This window comes from Electrona antarctica (assembly GCF_951216825.1).
Source record: "Electrona antarctica genome assembly, chromosome: 23".
Taxonomy (NCBI): Eukaryota; Metazoa; Chordata; class Actinopteri; order Myctophiformes; family Myctophidae; genus Electrona; species Electrona antarctica.
In genome coordinates this window covers 570,368-590,588 of record NC_136804.1, presented here as the reverse complement: position 1 = coordinate 590,588, position 20,221 = coordinate 570,368, and the positions used below count along the sequence as shown (strand labels likewise).

At 44.1% G+C, this 20,221-nt stretch overlaps 1 protein-coding gene across 1 annotated transcript in view; it reads left to right on the top strand.

The window, feature by feature from the left end:
- phf21b (PHD finger protein 21B) overlaps window positions 1-20,221 on the top strand; it is a gene marked incomplete at both ends in the record, with an annotated part of 136,767 nt that overhangs the window by 64,766 nt on the left and 51,780 nt on the right. The window contains one exon of the mRNA XM_079494156.1: window positions 3,597-3,872. Coding sequence (XP_079350282.1) covers window positions 3,597-3,872 — 276 coding nt within the window. The remainder of the gene's footprint in view (window positions 1-3,596; window positions 3,873-20,221) is intronic.

Below are 20,221 nucleotides of genomic sequence, written 5' to 3'. Positions count from 1 at the left end.
TAGAACTACTCCGCTACAAGTACAAGTCTGGAATTCAAAATGTAACTGAGTAAAAGTACAAAAGTATTGGCATCAAAATGTACTTAAAGTACCAAAAGTGGAAAGTACTCAGTGTGCAGAATGTCTCATTTCAAGTTTTCAAATTTATAACAATCTTTTGAAAATCTACAAGCTCACAATGTGTCGCATTGTGAGTTTGTAGATCTGCTCATTTCAAATGGCCGAAATGTAGCCTATATATCATATATATATATATATATATATATATATATATAGGGCTGAAGTGGTTAATGTAGGCCTATGTTTTGGAATATAATAATCCATTTCTACAAAGTAACTGCCTAACTAAAGTTTTCAAAATAATTGTATAGTGGAGTAAAAGTTCAATATTTGGATCCAAAATGTAGTGAAGTAGAAGTAACAGAATTGGGAATTAGAAACACTCAAGTAAAGTAGCAATACTTAGAAATGTTAGTTAAGTACAGTTCTTAACCCATTTTGGGGCGGGAACCCCTTTTGGTGTTTTAAACATTATGTTATAATTTAGCTATTGAAAAATAGCAGATCTACAAGCTCATAGCGCGCCACTCGGTGGCGCGCTATGAGCTTGTAGGTCTGCTATATGAGCTTGTAGGTCTGCTATTTTTGAAAAATCGTGAAAATATTTATTTCAGAAAAGGATTTAGAAGATTTTTTTTTAATTTCGAGGTCAGGCCTGAATGGGTTAAGTAAATGTACTTAGTTACTTTCCATCACTGACTGTGCGAGACCTATTACAGATGCTCCTATTCCCTCTCTTGGTCCCATACATACACCCCCCCCCACCCCCCGTGAAACAGAGGCCAGGAGTTTGGCAGGAGGGGTGGTGGTGGTTGGGGGGAGTGGGCAGCGGAGGCTACCTGATTAGGAATTCGGCCTTTCAGGCAGCAGAAAGCCCCCCCCACCCCCTCCTCCCCTACCCACCCACCCCATTTCTTTTTTAAATGAATCCCTGAATTGGCCCCCCTGCTGTCCTCCTCTGCACTTTGTAGTCCCGGCCCAAGATTGAGGGGCAGCGCTGGACCGGTACCCCTTCGACAACAACAACCACCACCACAACAACACAAAGTTTTTGCTAAAAGCTACATGTGGATATAGCCTATAATAGATGGAATTGGAAGGCAGGGCTTTTTTTCTTTATGCACCTCCGCTCTGCACGGATTAACCTGAAAAACCTATATTTCTATATCAGTGGTGCTCAATATTTCATGTCAAGAACTCCAAAAATATATGTATTTGGCCGCCGACCCCCCCATCTGAAAATATGTTGTTCCAGTGACCTCCCCAGAAGCAAAGATTTGAGTTAAAAGCGTTTGCTCTGATGGGACATATATTCAAATCAAGATTTTTCAAAAATAGCAGACCTACAAGCTCATAGCGCGGCACTCGGTGCCGTGCTACGAGCTTGTAGATCTGCTATTATTCGATAGCTAAAGCATAACATGATGCACCAAAAGGGGGGTTCCCGCCCAGAATGGGTTAAGCTCACAATGTGTCACATCGCCGGAAAACAAACAAACAAACAAACAAACAAAAGTCTTCCACAGACTGTGGGGCAGTTGCACAAACAGATTCCCCTTTTTTACCATGACTACAGCACAGAGAAAGAACACCCCCCCCCCCCCCACTCCATCTTTATCACATCACCACCCCACTACATCACTAACCCCCCCCCCCCCCCCCCGCCTGCTTCCACCCTTCTCTTCTCAAACGCACGTCCACCCTCTTTCTCTCTCCCTTCAAATCCCAACCATACTCTTATAGAATAGATAAAAGAGAGAAATAATAATGATAAAAAAAGGGGGACAGCGCTATGGAATATAAAATATTTAGAGTGCCTCCTCTTTCAGTTGAGCGAAGGGGGTGAACGCGAGATGTACTTATCTCTTCTTTGAAAGATGATGTTTCTTTCTCTCTCTGTATGTGTGTGTGTGTGTGTGTGTGTGTGTGTGTGTGTGTGTGTGTGTGTGTGTGTGTGTGTGTGTGTGTGTGTGTGTGTGATTTTTGTAAGACTGGGGGTGGGGCTGAGAGAGAGACAGAGACAGAGAGAGAGCAGAAGAAGTGTTGCCATTTCTGAGCTCGCTGTCTGACCTTGTTTAATAAAACTTGTTTTTGAGAGGTGCATGCTAGCCCCTCCTATGCCCAGCTTTGTGTGTTTGTGTGTACGCCATAGCGATGATTTGATTGGCTGAGCACCCCATATAGCGATGACGTGATTGGTTGAGCAACGTACGTATTGAGGATAAAAGGTTGAGGACAGAAAAGTGCATGACGCCAATTGTGATTGGCCGGAATGTGATGATGTATGATGATGATAAGAAGAGTGCCCCTCACTTCACACGGGTGTGATTTCCTTTTCTGTAAAGTTGCTTGTAAATATTGGTAGTTGAGGGGTTGTGGTTTTCTGGGCTTGCTGGAGTGCAGTTTCATATTTGGGGCTTCCTTCCTAAATGTGTTTTAACCCATTCTGGGCGGGATCCCCTTTTCGTGTTAGCATTGTGTTATGCTTTAGCTATGCTTTAGCTATGCTTTAGCTATTGCTTTAGCTATTGCTTTAGCTATTGATTTGAAAAATCGAAGAACCACTGACATAGAAACATAGCTTTTTCAGAAAACTGTCAGGATGTAGAAGACATTTTTAGAATCTGATCTCAGGTCAGAATGGGTTAAACTAGTGGCTCGCAAGCATTTTCAAGTCACGGCATTAAGGGCCCCCAAATGTATTTGTACAATGTTTCAAAAATATTCAACATTTTTCACCTGCAAAACGTTTTGAAGATCATATTGTAGACCGACCTCGCTGCTTTAATATTTCTCTCGCAAAAACTGGTAACACTGCAGAGGAAGTGTCTGGCACAGGGCGCGCACGCACGCGTACGCACGCGCGCACGCACGCGCACACGCACACGCACACACACACGCACACGCACACACACACACACACACACACACACACACACACACACACACCAAGCAGTCTGTGTCTGTGGACATAGCCCACTTTTCAACTAACTGGTGCCAAGCGTTGTTGTTGTTTCTCTCTACATAATTCGGGGGGGGGGGGGGATGGGGGGGGCCTAAATGAAACCCTGTATATTAGTCTAACACATTGGTTCTCAAAGTGGGGTCCAGGGTACTGGTACTGGTACTTGATGGAGTTCCAGGGGGTCCCTAGCTAAATGATAGCTAGGAACCAAATGGACCCTTATGGGTTTGTAACTATATGTGAGAGTGTACAAATGAAACCAAATGGACCAAATGGAAACAATATTGGTCCATTTGGTTCCATTTGTACAATTAAAAGTGATTTTACAATAGAAATTGAGGTCCCGCAGAGATAGAAATGCCATTAAATGGGGGGTCCGTAGCCTAATGCATGTCAAACTGAGGGTCCTTTAAATTAAAATGGAAGAATCACTGCTAGAGCCCCTTTTCATGGTCCCTGGCATAACTTTTCACATGGGGGTCCGCGGGCTAATCAATGTCGATTCGGGGGTCCTTGACATGAAAAAGTTGGTCTAACGAACCCCCCTCCCCCCTCCCCCCCTCTCTAACAGAAGCTGGCAGTCAGATCGTGTGCCGTCGGGCCGCCCAACAAGCCCCTCTCCCTCATCAAAGCACCCGGCGGCGGCGGCCAGAGCATCGCCATCTCCGTGGTGCCGGCCAAGGCTCCCAAGGTTTCCATGGTGACGGCACACATTAACGGACAAAAGGCGGCGGCGGCGAGCTCCGAGGCCTCCCCCGTCAACCTCCAGACGGCCGGCAGCAGAGTGGTAACGGCGGGCGTTCACCAAACCCTGAGCCGGAGAGCAGCGGAACTGCACAACTCCCAGGTATGTTACTGACAGTACGATGTGTATACCATGACCCCCTCCTCCCTCCGCTGTACAGTACGATGTGTATACCATGACCCCCTCCTCCCTCCTAGGTATATTACTGACAGTACGATGTGTATACCATGACCCCCTCCTCCCTCCGCTGTACAGTACGATGTGTATACCATGACCCCCTCCTCCCTCCTAGGTATATTACTGACAGTACGATGTGTATACCATGACCCCCTCCTCCCTCCTAGGTATATTACTGACAGTACGATGTGTATACCATGACCCCCTCCCTCCCTCCGCTGTACAGTACGATGTGTATACCATGACCCCCTCCTCCCTCCGCTGTACAGTACGATGTGTATACCATGACCCCCTCCCTCCCTCCGCTGTACAGTACGATGTGTATACCATGACCCCCTCCTCCCTCCTAGTGACAGTACGATGTGTATACCATGACCCCCTCCTCCCTCCTAGTGACAGTACGATGTGTGTACCATGACCCCCTCCTCCCTCCTAGTGACAGTACGATGTGTGTACCATGACCCCCTCCTCCCTCCTAGTGACAGTACGATGTGTGTACCATGACCCCCTCCTCCCTCCTAGTGACAGTACGATGTGTATACCATGACCCCCTCCTCCCTCAGCTGCAGTGCACGACGGCTAGAGCACACGCACGGTCGCACGCACGCACACTTTGTAGATCTATGCTATTTTTTTGCAACTAACGAACATTTCTGCCAGTAATGACATCCCCCAAACCGCAGGACAATGAAGGGTTAAAGTGGTTAAATATATTAAAACACAGAATGACTTTGCTGTTAAAATAAAACAACTTATTTGCATACACACAGTATGTACTGTATATATGCTACAGTTCTTCATTTACTGTTATGCCATCCTCATAATAGCCTATACAGATACTATTAAAACAGATACTGTACATTCACAGATCAAAATAGCCTAACCTTGTTTTCTACACTTTAGCAAACTAGCCATAGTTTGATTGCATGCGACTCATTTTCGCATGTAATCATGTTCACACTTAACCCCATTCATAATAGTCCTCTACTTTTTATGTCCAGGTTTATACAACAGGTCCATCATCTCCAGCATAAATGTGATCTAATCACCCCATACTAGTAGGGTAGCTTGCTGCCAGTGCCACGATGTGCTTTAGCCAGCATCGTCCTTATAATAACACTTTGTTTGTTTGTGAGTAGTGTATAGGCTAAGCTATTTATAGGGGCTGTGTGTGGATCGTGTCGTTCTCATTAATGTTTTTACTGAAGGCTACAGAATCCAGAACATGGAGGGATGTTGTTCAGTAATAGTTGTGGCATTACAGGGCTTGTTTGTTTGGCGGTGGGGGGGGGGGTGGTATGGTTGTGGTGGGCCGGTCTGGGCCAAACTTACGCGAAAATGTCCGGGCCGAATTTTTTGTCTTAGTCCAGCCCTGAAAGAGAGACAGAGAGAGACACAGACAGATAGAGAGAGACACAGACAGACAGAGACAGAGAGACAGAGAGAGACACAGACAGATAGAGACAGAGAGAGACAGAGAGAGACACAGACAGACAGACAGAGAGAGACAGACAGAGAGAGACAGACAGAGAGAGACACAGAGACAGACAGACAGACAGACAGACAGACAGACAGACAGACAGACACACACAGCTAGCCCTTACTGGCAGTTCTGAGTTACCACCACCACTACTACTAGTAGTACTGAGTGCGTACTGTACGTGTATAACTTATTGTTAAACTAGATCTCCACATGACAATTAACGCGTCACAGTCAGCTGGTAGATCAGCTTTTTTTTCAGCATGCAACCAAGTGTAAAATCGGGCATTACGACGCCATCAAGGCAAGCCAAAATTAATTTTAGTCAACTAAATCAACTGTAGATTTAGTCGACTAAAAATCTGACAAAATGTAGTCGACTAAAACCAGACTAACACTACAACATTTCAGATGACTCAAATAAAAAAACAAAAAAACAAAACAAAAAAAACAACATGGAATGGAATTTTATTAAAAGGACTGTGAAAATTTAAATTTGCCGTCAAAATCAACACTGTGTTGTACGTATACGATTCACATACGTGGCATTGGCGGAAGCGGCTGCATGCTTCGTATAATGAGCGTGAAAGTGCGGTATTCAGTAAGGACTTCATTAGCCCTCCTTTCCTCTCATTCCTCTCAACAACAGCCAGAGCAATAATCACATTGTCTCTCGTCTCCACTCGGTGGGCCCGCGACGCTCCATTCATCACAGTTACGAGGCCGGTTTCATTATTGCGCTATACTCGGTCCCCTCGGTTGAGAATCCAGGCCGGGTGGAAACCTTGTATGTCCCCCCCCCCCCCTGACGTCAAAAAAGTCTTCTGAAAGAATATATATTCAAATATTTGTGCCGCATTTTCACGATTTTTCAAAAATAGCAGACCTACAAGCTCGTAGCGCGCCACTCGGTGGCGCGCTATGAGCTTGTAGATCTGCTATTTTTCAATAGAGTTAAAACACCAAAAGGGGTTCCCGCCCAGAATGGGTTAAAGTGGTTAAATATATTAAAACACAGAATGACTTTGCTGTCATTCTGGGGGAAAAAAAGAGCCTGTGTTTCAGTGGGCCCAATTGTACTAGTATTTAGTCAACGAGTTCTTGTTAATACTTTTTATAAAACACAGACACACCAAACCACTTTCAAATTCTTTTGGGCATGTCATTGTGGACGGAAATCTTCCAAAAATGGTGAAAACCTTTTGGAAAATTGACGAAAACGTCGATCTACAAGCTCATACAGTATAGCTTGTATTGAGCTACTTTTTTTTTGTGCTATACTTTTGCGTGATGTACAACAAAGCAGGGGATTCATTTTCCCCACCCCCCCCCAACCCCCACCCCCCGAAAGTCAAAACATAGCGATACAAGGTTTTTTTTTTTTTTTTTTTAAGGTTTATTTATTGATAATGCAGACATCATCATTATTCAAAACAATGAATTACAAAGTCATGATTTCCTTTTTTTTTTTTTTTTAACAAGACAAACTCAAAATAAAAAGACAAAAAACCGATACAAGGTTTCTGGCCGACGGCCGTGACCGACTCTCCTGCCTCCTGCATGGCTCTCCTCTGCTCTGTATTCAGCACCATCTCCTCCATCAGCGCGCGGCTGGATTAGGCCTTCTTCGCGCTCGGCCCAGGCAAGCCTGCACACTATTACAGTAATTGCGTGGGGCCCCCTCGGAGAGAGAGGAGAGCCTTGCACCGATGGCCTGCAGGGCTGACTCTCTCTCTGTGTCTGTCTGTCTGTCTGTCTGTCTGTCTGTCTGTCTGTCCAAGCTGCACTTTCTCCATAAGAACTACTACTACACCAATATATCCCATTTTGACCTGAGATCAGATTCTAACAATGTCTTCTACATCCTGACAGTTTTCTGAAAAAGCTATGTTTCTATGTCAGTGGTTCTTCGATTTAAAAAAAATAGCAGACCTAAAATGGTAAAATGGTAAATGGTGCATTTATATAGCGCCTTTATCCAAGGCGCTTTACATAGATTGTGCATTACATTCACCCATTCATACACCGATTGCGGCGGAAGCCATGCAAGGTACCAACCAGCACATCGGGAGCAATTTGGGGTTCAGTGTCTTGCCCAAGGACACTTCGACATGTAGACAGGAGGAGCCGGGATTCGAACCGCCGACCCATGGATCATTGGACGACCTGCTCTACCTCCTGAGCCACAGTCGCCCTACAAGCCACAGTCGCCCTACAAGTTGGTGTTTAATTGTCACTGAAAATTGCGATGAACATATTCCAACAAACGTTGGGATATGTTAATTTCAAAAAAATAAAAACAAAAACCCGTTTGTCACAAAGTAACTCATAAATTAAGTTTTCAATTGTAGCGGAGTAAAAGTATATTATTTTGCCTCCGAGATGTATAGTGGACCAGAAGTAAAAAAGTATTGGAAATACTCAAGTAAAGTACAAATACCTCAAAAATGTACTCAAGTACAGTACTTGAGCACATGTACTTAGTCACTCCCCAGTGTCTCCACCACTGCTCGCTTCTGCACTGCAGCAAGTTGTTCCCCATCCATCCTCGCTCCCACCCTCCCTCCCTCCCTCCCTCCTTCCCTCCTTCCCTCCCTCCCTCGCTCCCTCCCTCCCTCCCTCCCTCCCTCCCTCCCTGGTTGGAATGGAGAACAGGTCCGGGGGGCCAGTGCGGGGTAGAAACGGGAGAAACAGACGTGGCGTGCGATAAAGCTGCCATGTTTCATCAATGTGTCACTTTGGAGAGAAGCACAGGGCTCGCTCTCAACTCCTTTCCACGTCATCTGGACTGAATCACGCACACGCTCTCACACGCACGCAGGCGCGCACGCACACACGCACACACACACGCATACGCACACGCACCCGCACACGCACACCCCAGCTCTGTCTCTCTCATCCTTTCCTCTCCACACTCAACCACCCCCCCCCCCCCCCCCCTTCTGTTATCAGCTGTCAGGAGAGAGAGAGAGAGAGAGAGAGAGAGTGTGAGTGTGTGGGGGGGGGGGGGGGGGGGGGGGGGGGGTCATATAGGGATTGTTTTACTGCCCTTCATAGCGGTATTGTTTGGGGGAGAGAGAGTGAGGATGCTCTCTCTCTCGCCCAGCTGCTTTGCTGCTGAGCAATAAAACTATACAAAACAACAAGACCCCCAAGGTCTCCTGCACTATGTTGTTGTTCTCCCCCTGACTAACAATCACAACCAATCAAGGCGCTTGCTATAGGTTTCCGGGGCCAGGTGATTCAAATCATCGTCACCATTTCCAATATGTAGTTCCAGGGACCCCCCCAGAAGCCAATATATTAATTAAAATAATATATTCAAAGATTTGTGCCACATTTTCACGATTTTTCAAAAATAGCAGACCTACAAGCTCGTAGCGCGCCACTCGGTGGCGCGCTATGAGCTTGTAGATCTGCTATTTTTCAATAGCTAAAGCATAACATAATGCTCGCTATAGGTTTCCGGGGCCAGGTGATTCAAATCATCGTCACCATTTCAAACTTCGAGCCTCGATAACGATTAATGAATGTATTTTTTTTTCTTTTTGTACACCACCATTGTATAACAAAGTATAACACGGGGGGTTAAGTGGTTGATCAGACGGATCGATTTAGCCACGATTATTGACGAGTAAGAAATGAAATAAAAAACCTGCGTCTCGATTATTCGATTGACCTACATGGTCATGGCAGCGAGATTAACTGCAGTTATTGGTTCTGAATATCGGTTTTGATTAAAAAAAAAAGAAAAGGAAAAAAAAGAAAAGGAAATCAAAGATGCTTTTTCTCATAGCGGCCGCCCTTCTCTAGTGAGGAGAGAGATAGGAGGAAGGAGGGGGATTGGGGGTAGTGTGTGTGGGGTGGGGGGGGGGGGGGGAGGCTATACAGGTCCTTCAGTCCACCTGGCCACTAATTTGGGGATCGATAATGAGCTGTAATTGGATTGCGGCGTCGCATGGGTGCGCACATTATGGCCACATTGTTTCAGAGCGTTTTCTTTTCTCTTCCCCGCGAGTGAACTCCGCTTTGCCTTTTACAAGTGGCACAGGCTGTTTGTGGGGGGGCCCCCGGGCTCTGTTTTGCCTCTCAATGAGGCTCTCTCTCTCTCTCTGTCTCTCTGTCTCTCTTGTGGAAGCAGCAGGGCTGCATGCCTGGCCAGGCCGTGGCCTGGCAACCGGTGTAGCTCTCTCCTCATGGGTTTCATGGTTAAGATCCAGCACCGCCCAACCAGGACCAGCCCACATATACAGGCTGCACACCAAACTGCAGTGGTGGCGAACGTACTCAAATGTTTTTTTTTTTTTACTTAAGTAAAATGTATCAATACTGCAATATAGAAATACTCTGTTACAAGTAAAAGTCTGGAATTCAAAATGTACTTGAGTAAAAGGACATAAGTATTGACGTCAAACTATGCAGAAATTCAAAATGTCAAATGTCTAAAAATCTTTTGGAAATAGAAGATCTACAAGCTCACGATGCGTCGTGAGCTTGTTGAAATGGTTAATTTATGTTTTGTAAAAAATTATCAAAATCTACAAAGTAACTATTAACTAAAGTTTTCAAGTAATTGAGAAAAAGTACAATATTTGTCTCCGAGATGTAGTGGAGTAGAAGTATTGCAGTATTGCAAATTGGAATTACTCATGGGTACAAAATAAATACCTCAAAATTGTACTTAAGTACAGTACTTGAGTACTTAGTACTTCTACTCTGTATTCTGAATTTACTTGAGTAAAAAAAGTATCGACATCACAATGTACTTAAAGTACAGTTAAGTTAAAGTATACCCATTATGCAGAAGATCCCATTTCACACATTCTCAAATGTATACAAATCTTTTGGAAATAGCAGATTTACAAGCTCAATGCGCGTCGCAACCCAACACATTCTGAGCTTGTAGGTCGGCTATTTCAAATAGTATAGCCTATACGTAGGTCTGAAGAGGTGTTTTGTTTTGGGCGGGAACCCCTTTTGGTGTTAGCATGATGTTATGCTTTAGCTATTGAAAAATAGCAGATCTACAAGCTCGTAGCGCGCCACCGAGTGGCGCGCTACGAGCTTGTAGGTCTGCTATTTTTGAAAAAACGACTGACATAGAAACATAGCTTTTTCAGAAAACTGTCAGGACATTTTTAGAATCTGATCTCAGGTCAAAATGGGTTAATCAAAATCAACTAGCAACTATAGTGACTAAAGTTTCCAAATAATTGTAGTGGAGTAAAAATATGACGTTTGCAGTTCTATTAGCAAATCGCTGAGTACAGGGGAAAAAAACGGAATCAGAGAAACAAGTGCAGGGGAGGGGGAACCCTGTTGAAACCTTTTGAGATTTGAACTGTGCTTCAACTCCTAGCCTCCACCATTTTATTACTCTCCATCCCGCCACTTTCCAATGTCTTCTTAACCTGTCGAACAAAAAGCCTGATTTAGACTTTGTCGTACGACAGCGTTACAGTACGTGCGGTAGATGGCGTTATTTTCATTTAGCATACGGTAAAGCTCAGTAGAAGGTATAGACTTCAGTGTAAACCCAGATTTATGCTTTGCTGTGCCGTGCGGCGGTATCGTGCAACGGAAATAGGAAATCTACATGCATGCTCACAGCGCATCACCTCCACGGCGCGTTGTGAGCTTGTAGATCGGCTATTTGGGGGGGGCGTCACATTGCAACGCGCGCTGTGAGCTTATAGATCTGCTATTTTCAGAGCGCAACATCCGAGCACAACCAAACATAAAATGACTTGTATTGTCTTTTAGTTCTACCGGAGCTCTTCTCCTAATGTTAGTCTAGTTTCTGACGAAATTGTCTAAATAGAGGGTATGCGCGTGACATCATCATCAAACCCGGAAGTTGTGCAGAAACGCCTACTGACTAGCAAAAAAACGACTTGCTGGCGTTGACAACCCATGCATCCAAACAGAAAAGTCCTATCTGATTGCATTAAACAACGTTAAACAATGTTAAACTCACTTTGCATGTTGCTTTGCCACTCGATGTGCCACTCGATGTGCCATTCACTTTAAGCATGCGCATACCCTCTATCAGTCATCGTGGCATTTTCCGCCATATACTTTTAAGTCGACGAAATCAACACTGACTGCAATTGTTTCAACCCAATAAGAGAATGGATAAGAAAGTGATTTTATAACTCTGTGCCTATAGGGCTCCCGTTGTCTCATAATTTTAGTGATTGCACTAAACCGGCAAACCTCCATCAAGGTCAAACAGATCTACATAATTACGGTCAATGTTTAACCATATAGGTCATAGCGTCCTGGCTGGGTGACATATTTATTCAGAGTTGTGGACTTAACCCATTCAGGCCTGACGTCGAAATAAAAAAAAAAAGTTTTCTAAATCATGACAATTTTCGGAAAGATTTGAGGCACATTTTAACGATTTTTCAAAAATAGCAGACCTACAAGTTCATAGCGCGCCACTCGGTGGCGCGCTATGAGCTTGTAGATCTGCTATTTTTCAATAGCTAAATTATAACAATGTTTAAAACACCAAAAGGGGTTCCCGCCCCAAAATAGGTTAATGGTTAATGTGGTTAAACGCTAACGTGACATGGATGTGTTCCAGGTCTCAATGGATTAATGGAGGGTTGTTCATTTGTTATATTTGAAGAAAAAAAAAACATGCACGGCATTAAACCAGTGGAGTATGAATGGCACTACAAACTGAATATGAGATCAAAGCCATCTGGGGAGCAGTGGGACTTAAACCGAGAGTGTTCTGCATGTTGTGACTACATCGTAGCCTATGCGTTGTGATGCAGATTCCACACGGTCTAGTGAGTCTATTGATCAATCAATAGGCTGCAACAGTGAACTATAGTCGATTGAATCCAATTTAAAAAAAAATACATTATTTTCACTCGTGTGAACTGAGTGGTGCAACTCCCCCCCTTCCACCCCCCTCTCTCTCTCTCTCGCATTAGCAGGCAACAGTGCAGCACTATCTCTCTCTCTCTGTTTCTGGCACGACAGCGCCCCTACTGGTACTCATGAGTCACACATGTGTCACACACAAACATAGGTTAACACGGACATACATAGTCACACACAAACATAGGTTAACTCGGACATTGCTGTTCCTTGGAGTGGTTGCACCACTCAAAAATAGCAGATCTAGAAGCTCACATAAGCTCACTACATAAAGCTCACATCTGCTATTTTGGCTCTTCTTGAAAATATTAACCATAGCTTGTGACTTAAATAACAACATTATAGATCCGTTGGAACACAGGTTTTCATTTTCCTCTCCATTTCCTGAAAATAAACAAAAACTGTTCACAAAGCGGCCTGTACGACGTTTCCACCCGACAGCGATGGCATGCTGGAGGGATGTGTGTGAAGGACAGTGTTGAATCGTTGATTTGGTCTTTAATCCATTGAGACCTGGAACGCATCCATGTCACGTTAGCGTTTAACCACATTAACCATTAACCCATTTTGGGGCGGGAACCCCTTTTGGTGTTTTAAACATTGTTATAATTTAGCTATTGAAAAATAGCAGATCTACAAGCTCATAGCGCGCCACCGAGTGGCGCGCTATGAGCTTGAAGGTCTGCTATTTTTGAAAAATCGTTAAAATGTGCCTCAAATCTTTCCGAAAATTGTCATGATTTAGAAAACTTTTTTTTTTTAATTTCGACGTCAGGCCTGAATGGGTTAAGCCGAGGCAAACCAAATCAAAACCAAGCCATGATGACTAAGACTAAGAATATTGACAATTCCGTCCACAAATACAAACTGTGCTAAAATGTTAGGGAGGGAATATAGTGGAGAAGAGATCCAGTAAAACAGAAACACCGGCCAGTTTATGTATGTATGGTTGCGCTCAGGTGTCTGAAAATAGCAGATCTACAAGCTCACGCGTGGTGTCGGTTTGGCTATTTTCAGCATGCAACCAAGTGTAAAATCAGGCAGTCGACCAAATCAACTGTAGAGTTAGTCGACTAAAATCGTATGATAACTAACACTGCACTAATGCAGTACTAAAACATTTCAGATGACTAAAATATGTGACCGAGTCCAGTGGTTTGATAAACAAGGGGGGCATGGTCATTTTTCAGTTTTCAGTAATTTATACTTTTATTACAAGATCCAACAGCATCATATCAAGTTAACAATAATGATGTTGTTGTGTTTAATATTGTGTCACAGAAACACTGCAACTAATCTGGGCGGCTTGATCTGGAGAACAAAGATAGAGCCAATCGAAACGACTCTATGTAAATACGTGCAGGAATGTTCACACCCCCAAAATGCGCAAATAAACTGTAAATACAGAGACAACGACTTAATGACACTAAAACGACTTTCTGATGGAATAAAAACATTCTTTAACATTCCAACTGTGTTAACTCATTCACCGCCACCAGGGGGTGCCAAAAGTCCCAGACCGCCACCATATATATCTTTTTTCATTTTAGATATTTTTATTTTTTTCAAAAAAAAAAGTCTAAAAAAAAAAAAAAAACGCGTCCTTGGCGCTCCAGGACATCATGAAAAAGAAGTTAAATAAGTCCTTGGCGACCATTGAGTTTAATGTGGCCAAAAACGAAAAGTGGAGTTTCATTAGAGCAGACTTGTGGGTGAAAATACTGGAAGGGGTCACATATGACTAAAGCTAAATCAACGTTTGCTGTCAAAATCAACACTGGTGGAGGGACTGTATATGTTCCCCATAGTGTCCCCAGATGCAGCACGCTGGACTTGGCAGGGAGTGCCCACATGTGGAAGGGGTGGGCCGCATAGGGGTGGGTGGGTACCCCTCTGGGGAGCTAGCTCGCCTCAAACTGCTTTGCTGGCAGGAAATGAAACTAGATGGGCGCTGTGCCCGCACATATAGGCCCCCGCCCCGTGTGGGTAGGCGGTCCGCCAGAGCGCGGCTCACTGACGGATGTGCGCGGGGGCCGTACTGTACGTGCGCCAGTGGTAGTGGAAGGCAAAAACTGACATTTACTCAACTACTGTATACTTATACCCCATTCAGGCCTGACGTCGAAAAAAAAAACTAAAAACGTTCGCTCTGAAAGAATATATATTCAAAGATTTGTGCCGCATTTTTACGATTTTTCAAAAATAGCAGACCTACAAGCTCGTTGCGCGCCACTCGGTGGCGCGTTACGAGCTTGTAGATCTGCTATTTTTCAATAGCTAAAGTATAACTGCATAATGATTAGTTAAAACACTAAAAGGGGTTCCCGCCCAGAATGGGTTAACTTAAGTACAATGTTGAGGAGGTGATTTCAATGTCGAGGTGTGACAACACAATCATTTATAATCTATATAAATGATTATAAATGATTATTGCTAAAACATACATTACACACTTGACTTTTTTTTACTTACTATCTATACAAGCTCACGATGCCACCGCGTTACTTGCGACACAAGTTGTATTTACCAAAAAAAATAACGTTTTACGACACATTTTTAAGATTCTTTGAGTACTCTACACATTGGTACGTCCAATGTAGAGTGACAACACTTTTGAACCTTTACTCAAGTAAAATAATACAACAAGTACAAGTCAGAGTACGCCTTCCAGTACGGCGCGCGCGTGCACACGCGGGTGATCCTGACAGCTAGCAACTAATAGGTTTCCCGCGCTGTAACCCAGGCTCAGCGCGAAGCTAATTAAATGGCAGACGGCAGACCGGAGGGACGCGGCGGCGAGGGGGTTAAGGGAGAGAAAAGTTGTCTTAATTTCTCCGTTCCTCCTGGGTCAGCGTATGAGACGTAATGTATTTCTCACGTTTGCAAGAGAGAGAGAGAGAGAGAGAGAGAGAGAGAACCACCATGACATCCAATCTCACGGAGAACATGTCTCTATGCTAATAACAGCAACATGATGCAGAGCTATAAGCTAAAACACTTCTGACACCCTTTACTCATTATATTATACTAATATATATATATATATATATATATATATATATATATATATATATATATATATATATATAAACCTATATATCCCAAAGAGATTGCGTACAGCGTTTTGAAATAACAGCCCGTTTTAGAAACCATGTTCAAGGGAAGGGATGCTCCTTTTTAAAAAAATGGCTTGTTTACGTTAATGTGCAAAAGTCTAAAGGCAGCCCTAGTGCGCTGTGGGCCGGCCTCCCCCCCCCCCCCCCCCCACCTGCCACTGATTTACAACCACGGCGTGATCACATTACCCTGCAATATCCATAACTTCACTGGCAGGAGCTTCATGAGCATGAATGAAATTAAAAGCTACATACATGGGAGAGAGAGGAAGACGGAGAGAATGTGTAAGCATGCGCCGTACGTGCAGCTGAGCAGACATGACATAATGTAATAAATGTAACCGGCATATATAGTTTTGCCGGTTGTAGCATCCTCTAGTGGCGGCTCCGGGAATAACAGCCAGGGGAGCTTTTCAGGGGTAAAGAAGGGGAGCTTCAGCACCCATATTCTGGGGGGGGGGGGGGGTGGGGGGGACATTTGACTAAAATACAAAAATAATAATAGTAAATAAAAAATAGCCAATCCACAAGCACAATGCGCTTGGCTATTTTAGGCGAAGAGATTCAGTGTAGAGCGAAACCAAACTTGTGGTCAAAGTACATTTGTAACTTACTCACGTTCCACTTCTCTCGGACTAGAGGGTTTGTTTAACGGTTAACTATGGAAGTCCATTGGTCCAAAATATGTTATAATAAATACCACAATGAATGCAAACAACTGAAACAAATAATAAGAAAAAGGAAAAAAAAATAAACCACTAGAAATATATAATGACTAATATAAAACTATTCAACACATATTGTCTTTTATTTATTCATGTCATTGTCATTTTAATTGCAACATTATTAGGGAGTGACACACAGGAAAAGGGCGGCGGGATCGGGAGTCGAACCCACGCAACGCGATTAGCAGCCTATAGGTTGCCCGGACCGCTAGGCCAAGCCCCGGGCCAATTGTAGCATTTTTTAGACCAAATGACTTCTATACATGAAAGCCTCTGTGCTGCTGCCTCTCTTCCTTGGTAATGGCCTGTGGTGGGCAGAGACAAGACTGGTGTTTAACCCATTTAGATCTGACGTCGAAATTTATAAAATGTCCTGACAGGTTTCTGTCACATTTTCACGACCAGTGGCGCGCTATGAGCTTGTAGATCTGCTATTTTTCAATAGCTAAATTATATCCCGGCTCCTCCTGTCTACATGTCGAAGTGTCCTTGGGCAAGACACTGAACCCCAAATTGCTCCCGATGTGCTGGTTGGTACCTTGCATGGCTTCCGCAGCAATCGGTGTATGAATGTGTGTATGAATGGGTGAATGTAATGCACAATCTATGTAAAGCGCCTTGGATAAAGGCGCTATATAAATGCACCATTTACCATTTATTTACCAAAACACCAAAAGGGGTTCCCGCCCAGAACGGGTTAACACCTCTGTTGATTTGTTCCACTCTAAACTAGGTCTCGGCCACGGCCGCCGCCTCTCTCTCTCTCTCTCTCTCCCGCAATCCAATATGCAGGTATAAATAAATGATAGATTTTGGCAAGAGCGAGAGCGATCCCGCAGCACACAACATGACAATAAAACACCACGCAAGCTGCACGCCGCTGCTGGGTTTCATGGCCAATCCCGACTGGCCGCAAGTGTTTACGTTACAACTATATAAGGAGACACATCACACAGACACACTCACTCACTCACTCACTCACACACACACTCACACACTCACACACACACTCACTCACACACTCACACAGACACACACACTCACACACACACACACACACACTCACTCACTCACTCACTCACTCACTCACTCACACACACACACACACACACTCACACACACACACACCCTCTCATTTAGTTTCTGCACGGGAAAAGCCTCAGTGGCGATTTATGCATTTGTAACTCAGATTGTGACAAATGCAAAACCAAATGGACCCAAATCGTTTGGTGTAGGACGGTCCACCCAGACCTCAGAGCTCTGGGTGGATTATGGCGACGTACAGTATAAGTTCAGCCATATATTATGGTGGGTCCGTCTGACTGTTGAGATATTTTAACCTATTCTGGGCGGGAACCCCTTTTGGTGTTAGCATTATGTTATGCTTTAGCTATTGAAAAATAGCAGACCATACAAGCTCGTAGCGCGCCACCGAGTGGCGCGCTACGAGCTTGTAGGTCTGCTATTTTTGAAAAATCGAAGAACGACTGACATAGAAACATAGCTTTTTCAGAAAACTGTCAGGATGTAGAAGACATTTTCTTAATCTGATCTCAGGTCAGAATGGGTTAAAGTAGAGATGCACGTATTGAAATGATGACCTCTGGTTATTTGCAGTGCCATAGAGGTCAATACCGATTCCAATATATTGTATTACTATATTATATTAACTCATTGCTGAGGTTTTTGAGTGGTGCAACCACTCAAAAACAGCAATGTCACTATGGGCCTATGTGACTATGTTTAGAGTACCAGTACCAGTAGTAAGTAGCCTTGCCGAGCCATGAGGCCCATAGGGCAGGAGCCTATCTCCTGTTTCTGTAGCGTGAGGCAGCTTGATGTACAAGTACACCCCCAGGACATGACGTTAGTATGTCGCAGGGACTTACCCCCAATCCAACCCTTGATGCTGAGTGTCAAGCAGGGAGGCATTGGGTCCCATTTTTAGAGTCTTTGGTATGACCCGGCCGGGGATCGAACCCCAACCTCCCAGTCTCAGGGCGGACACTCTAACCACAAGGCTACTGAGAGTACCAGTAGGGGGAAAAAGTGGCACTGTTGTGCCAGAAACAGAGAGAGAGATAGTGTTAGTACCAATAGGAACTGAAATTGGAACGATACAGAGAAGAAATTGGAACGATACAGAGAACCAATAGGAACTGAAATTGGAACGATACAAATTGGAACGATACAGAGAACCAATAGAGGGGAGTTGCACCACTCAGTTCACACGGGTGTGATTTTCTTTAAATATATATTGTCTTCTTTGCTGGTGAAAGTAGAGAGTAAGCCCCCCTCCCCGCTAACAGCAGAGTGTAGGTAAACCCTGCCAGGGAGATTCTTCTGTTTCTTCCCATGTTCATTTCCTGTTTTCCCAGCCTGGAGACCACCGCCGTAACGATCGGCTGTTATTAGGGGTAGCTCACGCCGTTTATCTTTAGCAAGAAACGTTAACATGTCGGGAGCGACGCGGTACACAATCACAAATGACACAAATGTCACACATTTTCGAAGTTCGATGCGCTATACCGAATACATCTCAATTTTAAAGCAAATAGAAGCGAGCTGAGATCAGATTCTAAAGATGTCTTCTACATCCTGACAGTTTTCTGAAAAAGCTATGTTTCCTATGTCAGTCGTTCTTCGATTTTTCAAAAATAGCAGACCTACAAGCTCGTAGCGCGCCACTCGGTGGCGCGCTATGAGCTTGTAGATCTGCTATTTTTCAATAGCTAAAGCATAACCCTAACCCAATAGAGGCCAGACCTGGACTGATGATGCTATATATGCGTATAGGGCAGTTTGTGGGCCGGAGAGGAGAGACTATGGGCCCTATTATGCATGTCTTAAGTACCAGGTCTTATTACTTAACTTAAGACCTGGAGGCGTGATCAATGCCATTTGGCTATTCTGAGTGGCCAAACAGCATTGACCACGCCTCCAGGTCTTAAGTTAAGTCATAAGACCTGGTACTTAAGACACGCATAATAGGGCCCTATGGGCAGTATTATTCGTGTCTTAAGTACCAGGTCTTATTACTTAACTTAAGACCTGGAGGCGTGGTCAATGCTGTTTGGCCACTCAGAATAGCCAAATGGCATTGATCACGCCTCCAGGTCTTAAATTAAGTAATACGACCTGGTACTTAAGACACACATAATACTGCCCTATACGTCAGAGAGCGAGGCGAGCGATGACCTGCTCAAAGTGAGCGGTGAACAGTGGTAGAGAATGGCTGATGTAGGGAGACCCGGGTTTGGATACCGGGTATATATATAAGCTTCAGTGCTCGGCTTAGCTTTCCTGGCTGGCTGTTTGCTAACATTGTAGCAATGTAGCATCCAGAGTAATATGGAGCTGCCTTCAGTGTGCAACCCTGCACGCAACGACGACAGAAAGAGGGGAGATGCAGTCAATGGCATGTATGGTGATGTCTGTAAATTGCCGTCTTTGTCTGACGCGCGCAGACAGACAGACAGACAGACAGACAGACAGACAGACAGACAGACAGACAGACAGACAGACAGACAGGCAGGCAGGCAGGCAGGCAGGCAGACAGACAGACAGACAGACAGACAGACAGACAGACAGACAGACACGCATCATGCAACCATCCTGATTATTACGCTGAAGTGGGTGATCATCTTGGCAGACTTGGCCAGTAGAAACCTTGTATCTCCATTCATTGTTTATGTGTTTTCCAGGGATGGGCGAATAATGAAGTGGTGTTGTTATGGCTGATGATAACCGACATAAACCAATGTCGACTCAGTCTGTATTAAAAATAATAATAATAGTAACTGTAGCCCATTCTGAAAAAGGCATATAAACACTGAAATAGTGCTTCTTTATTCCAAAACTATAGGGATGCAGCGTTGTTGAAATGTAAATGTTGGCCCATATCCCAACACAAACAGCTTGGAGGTAGTATTTTTTATTAACCCATTCAGGCCTGACGTCGAAATAAAAAAAAAAGGTTTTCTAAATCATGACAATTTTCGGAAAGATTTGAGGCACATTTTAACGATTTTTCAAAAATAGCAGATCTACAAGTTC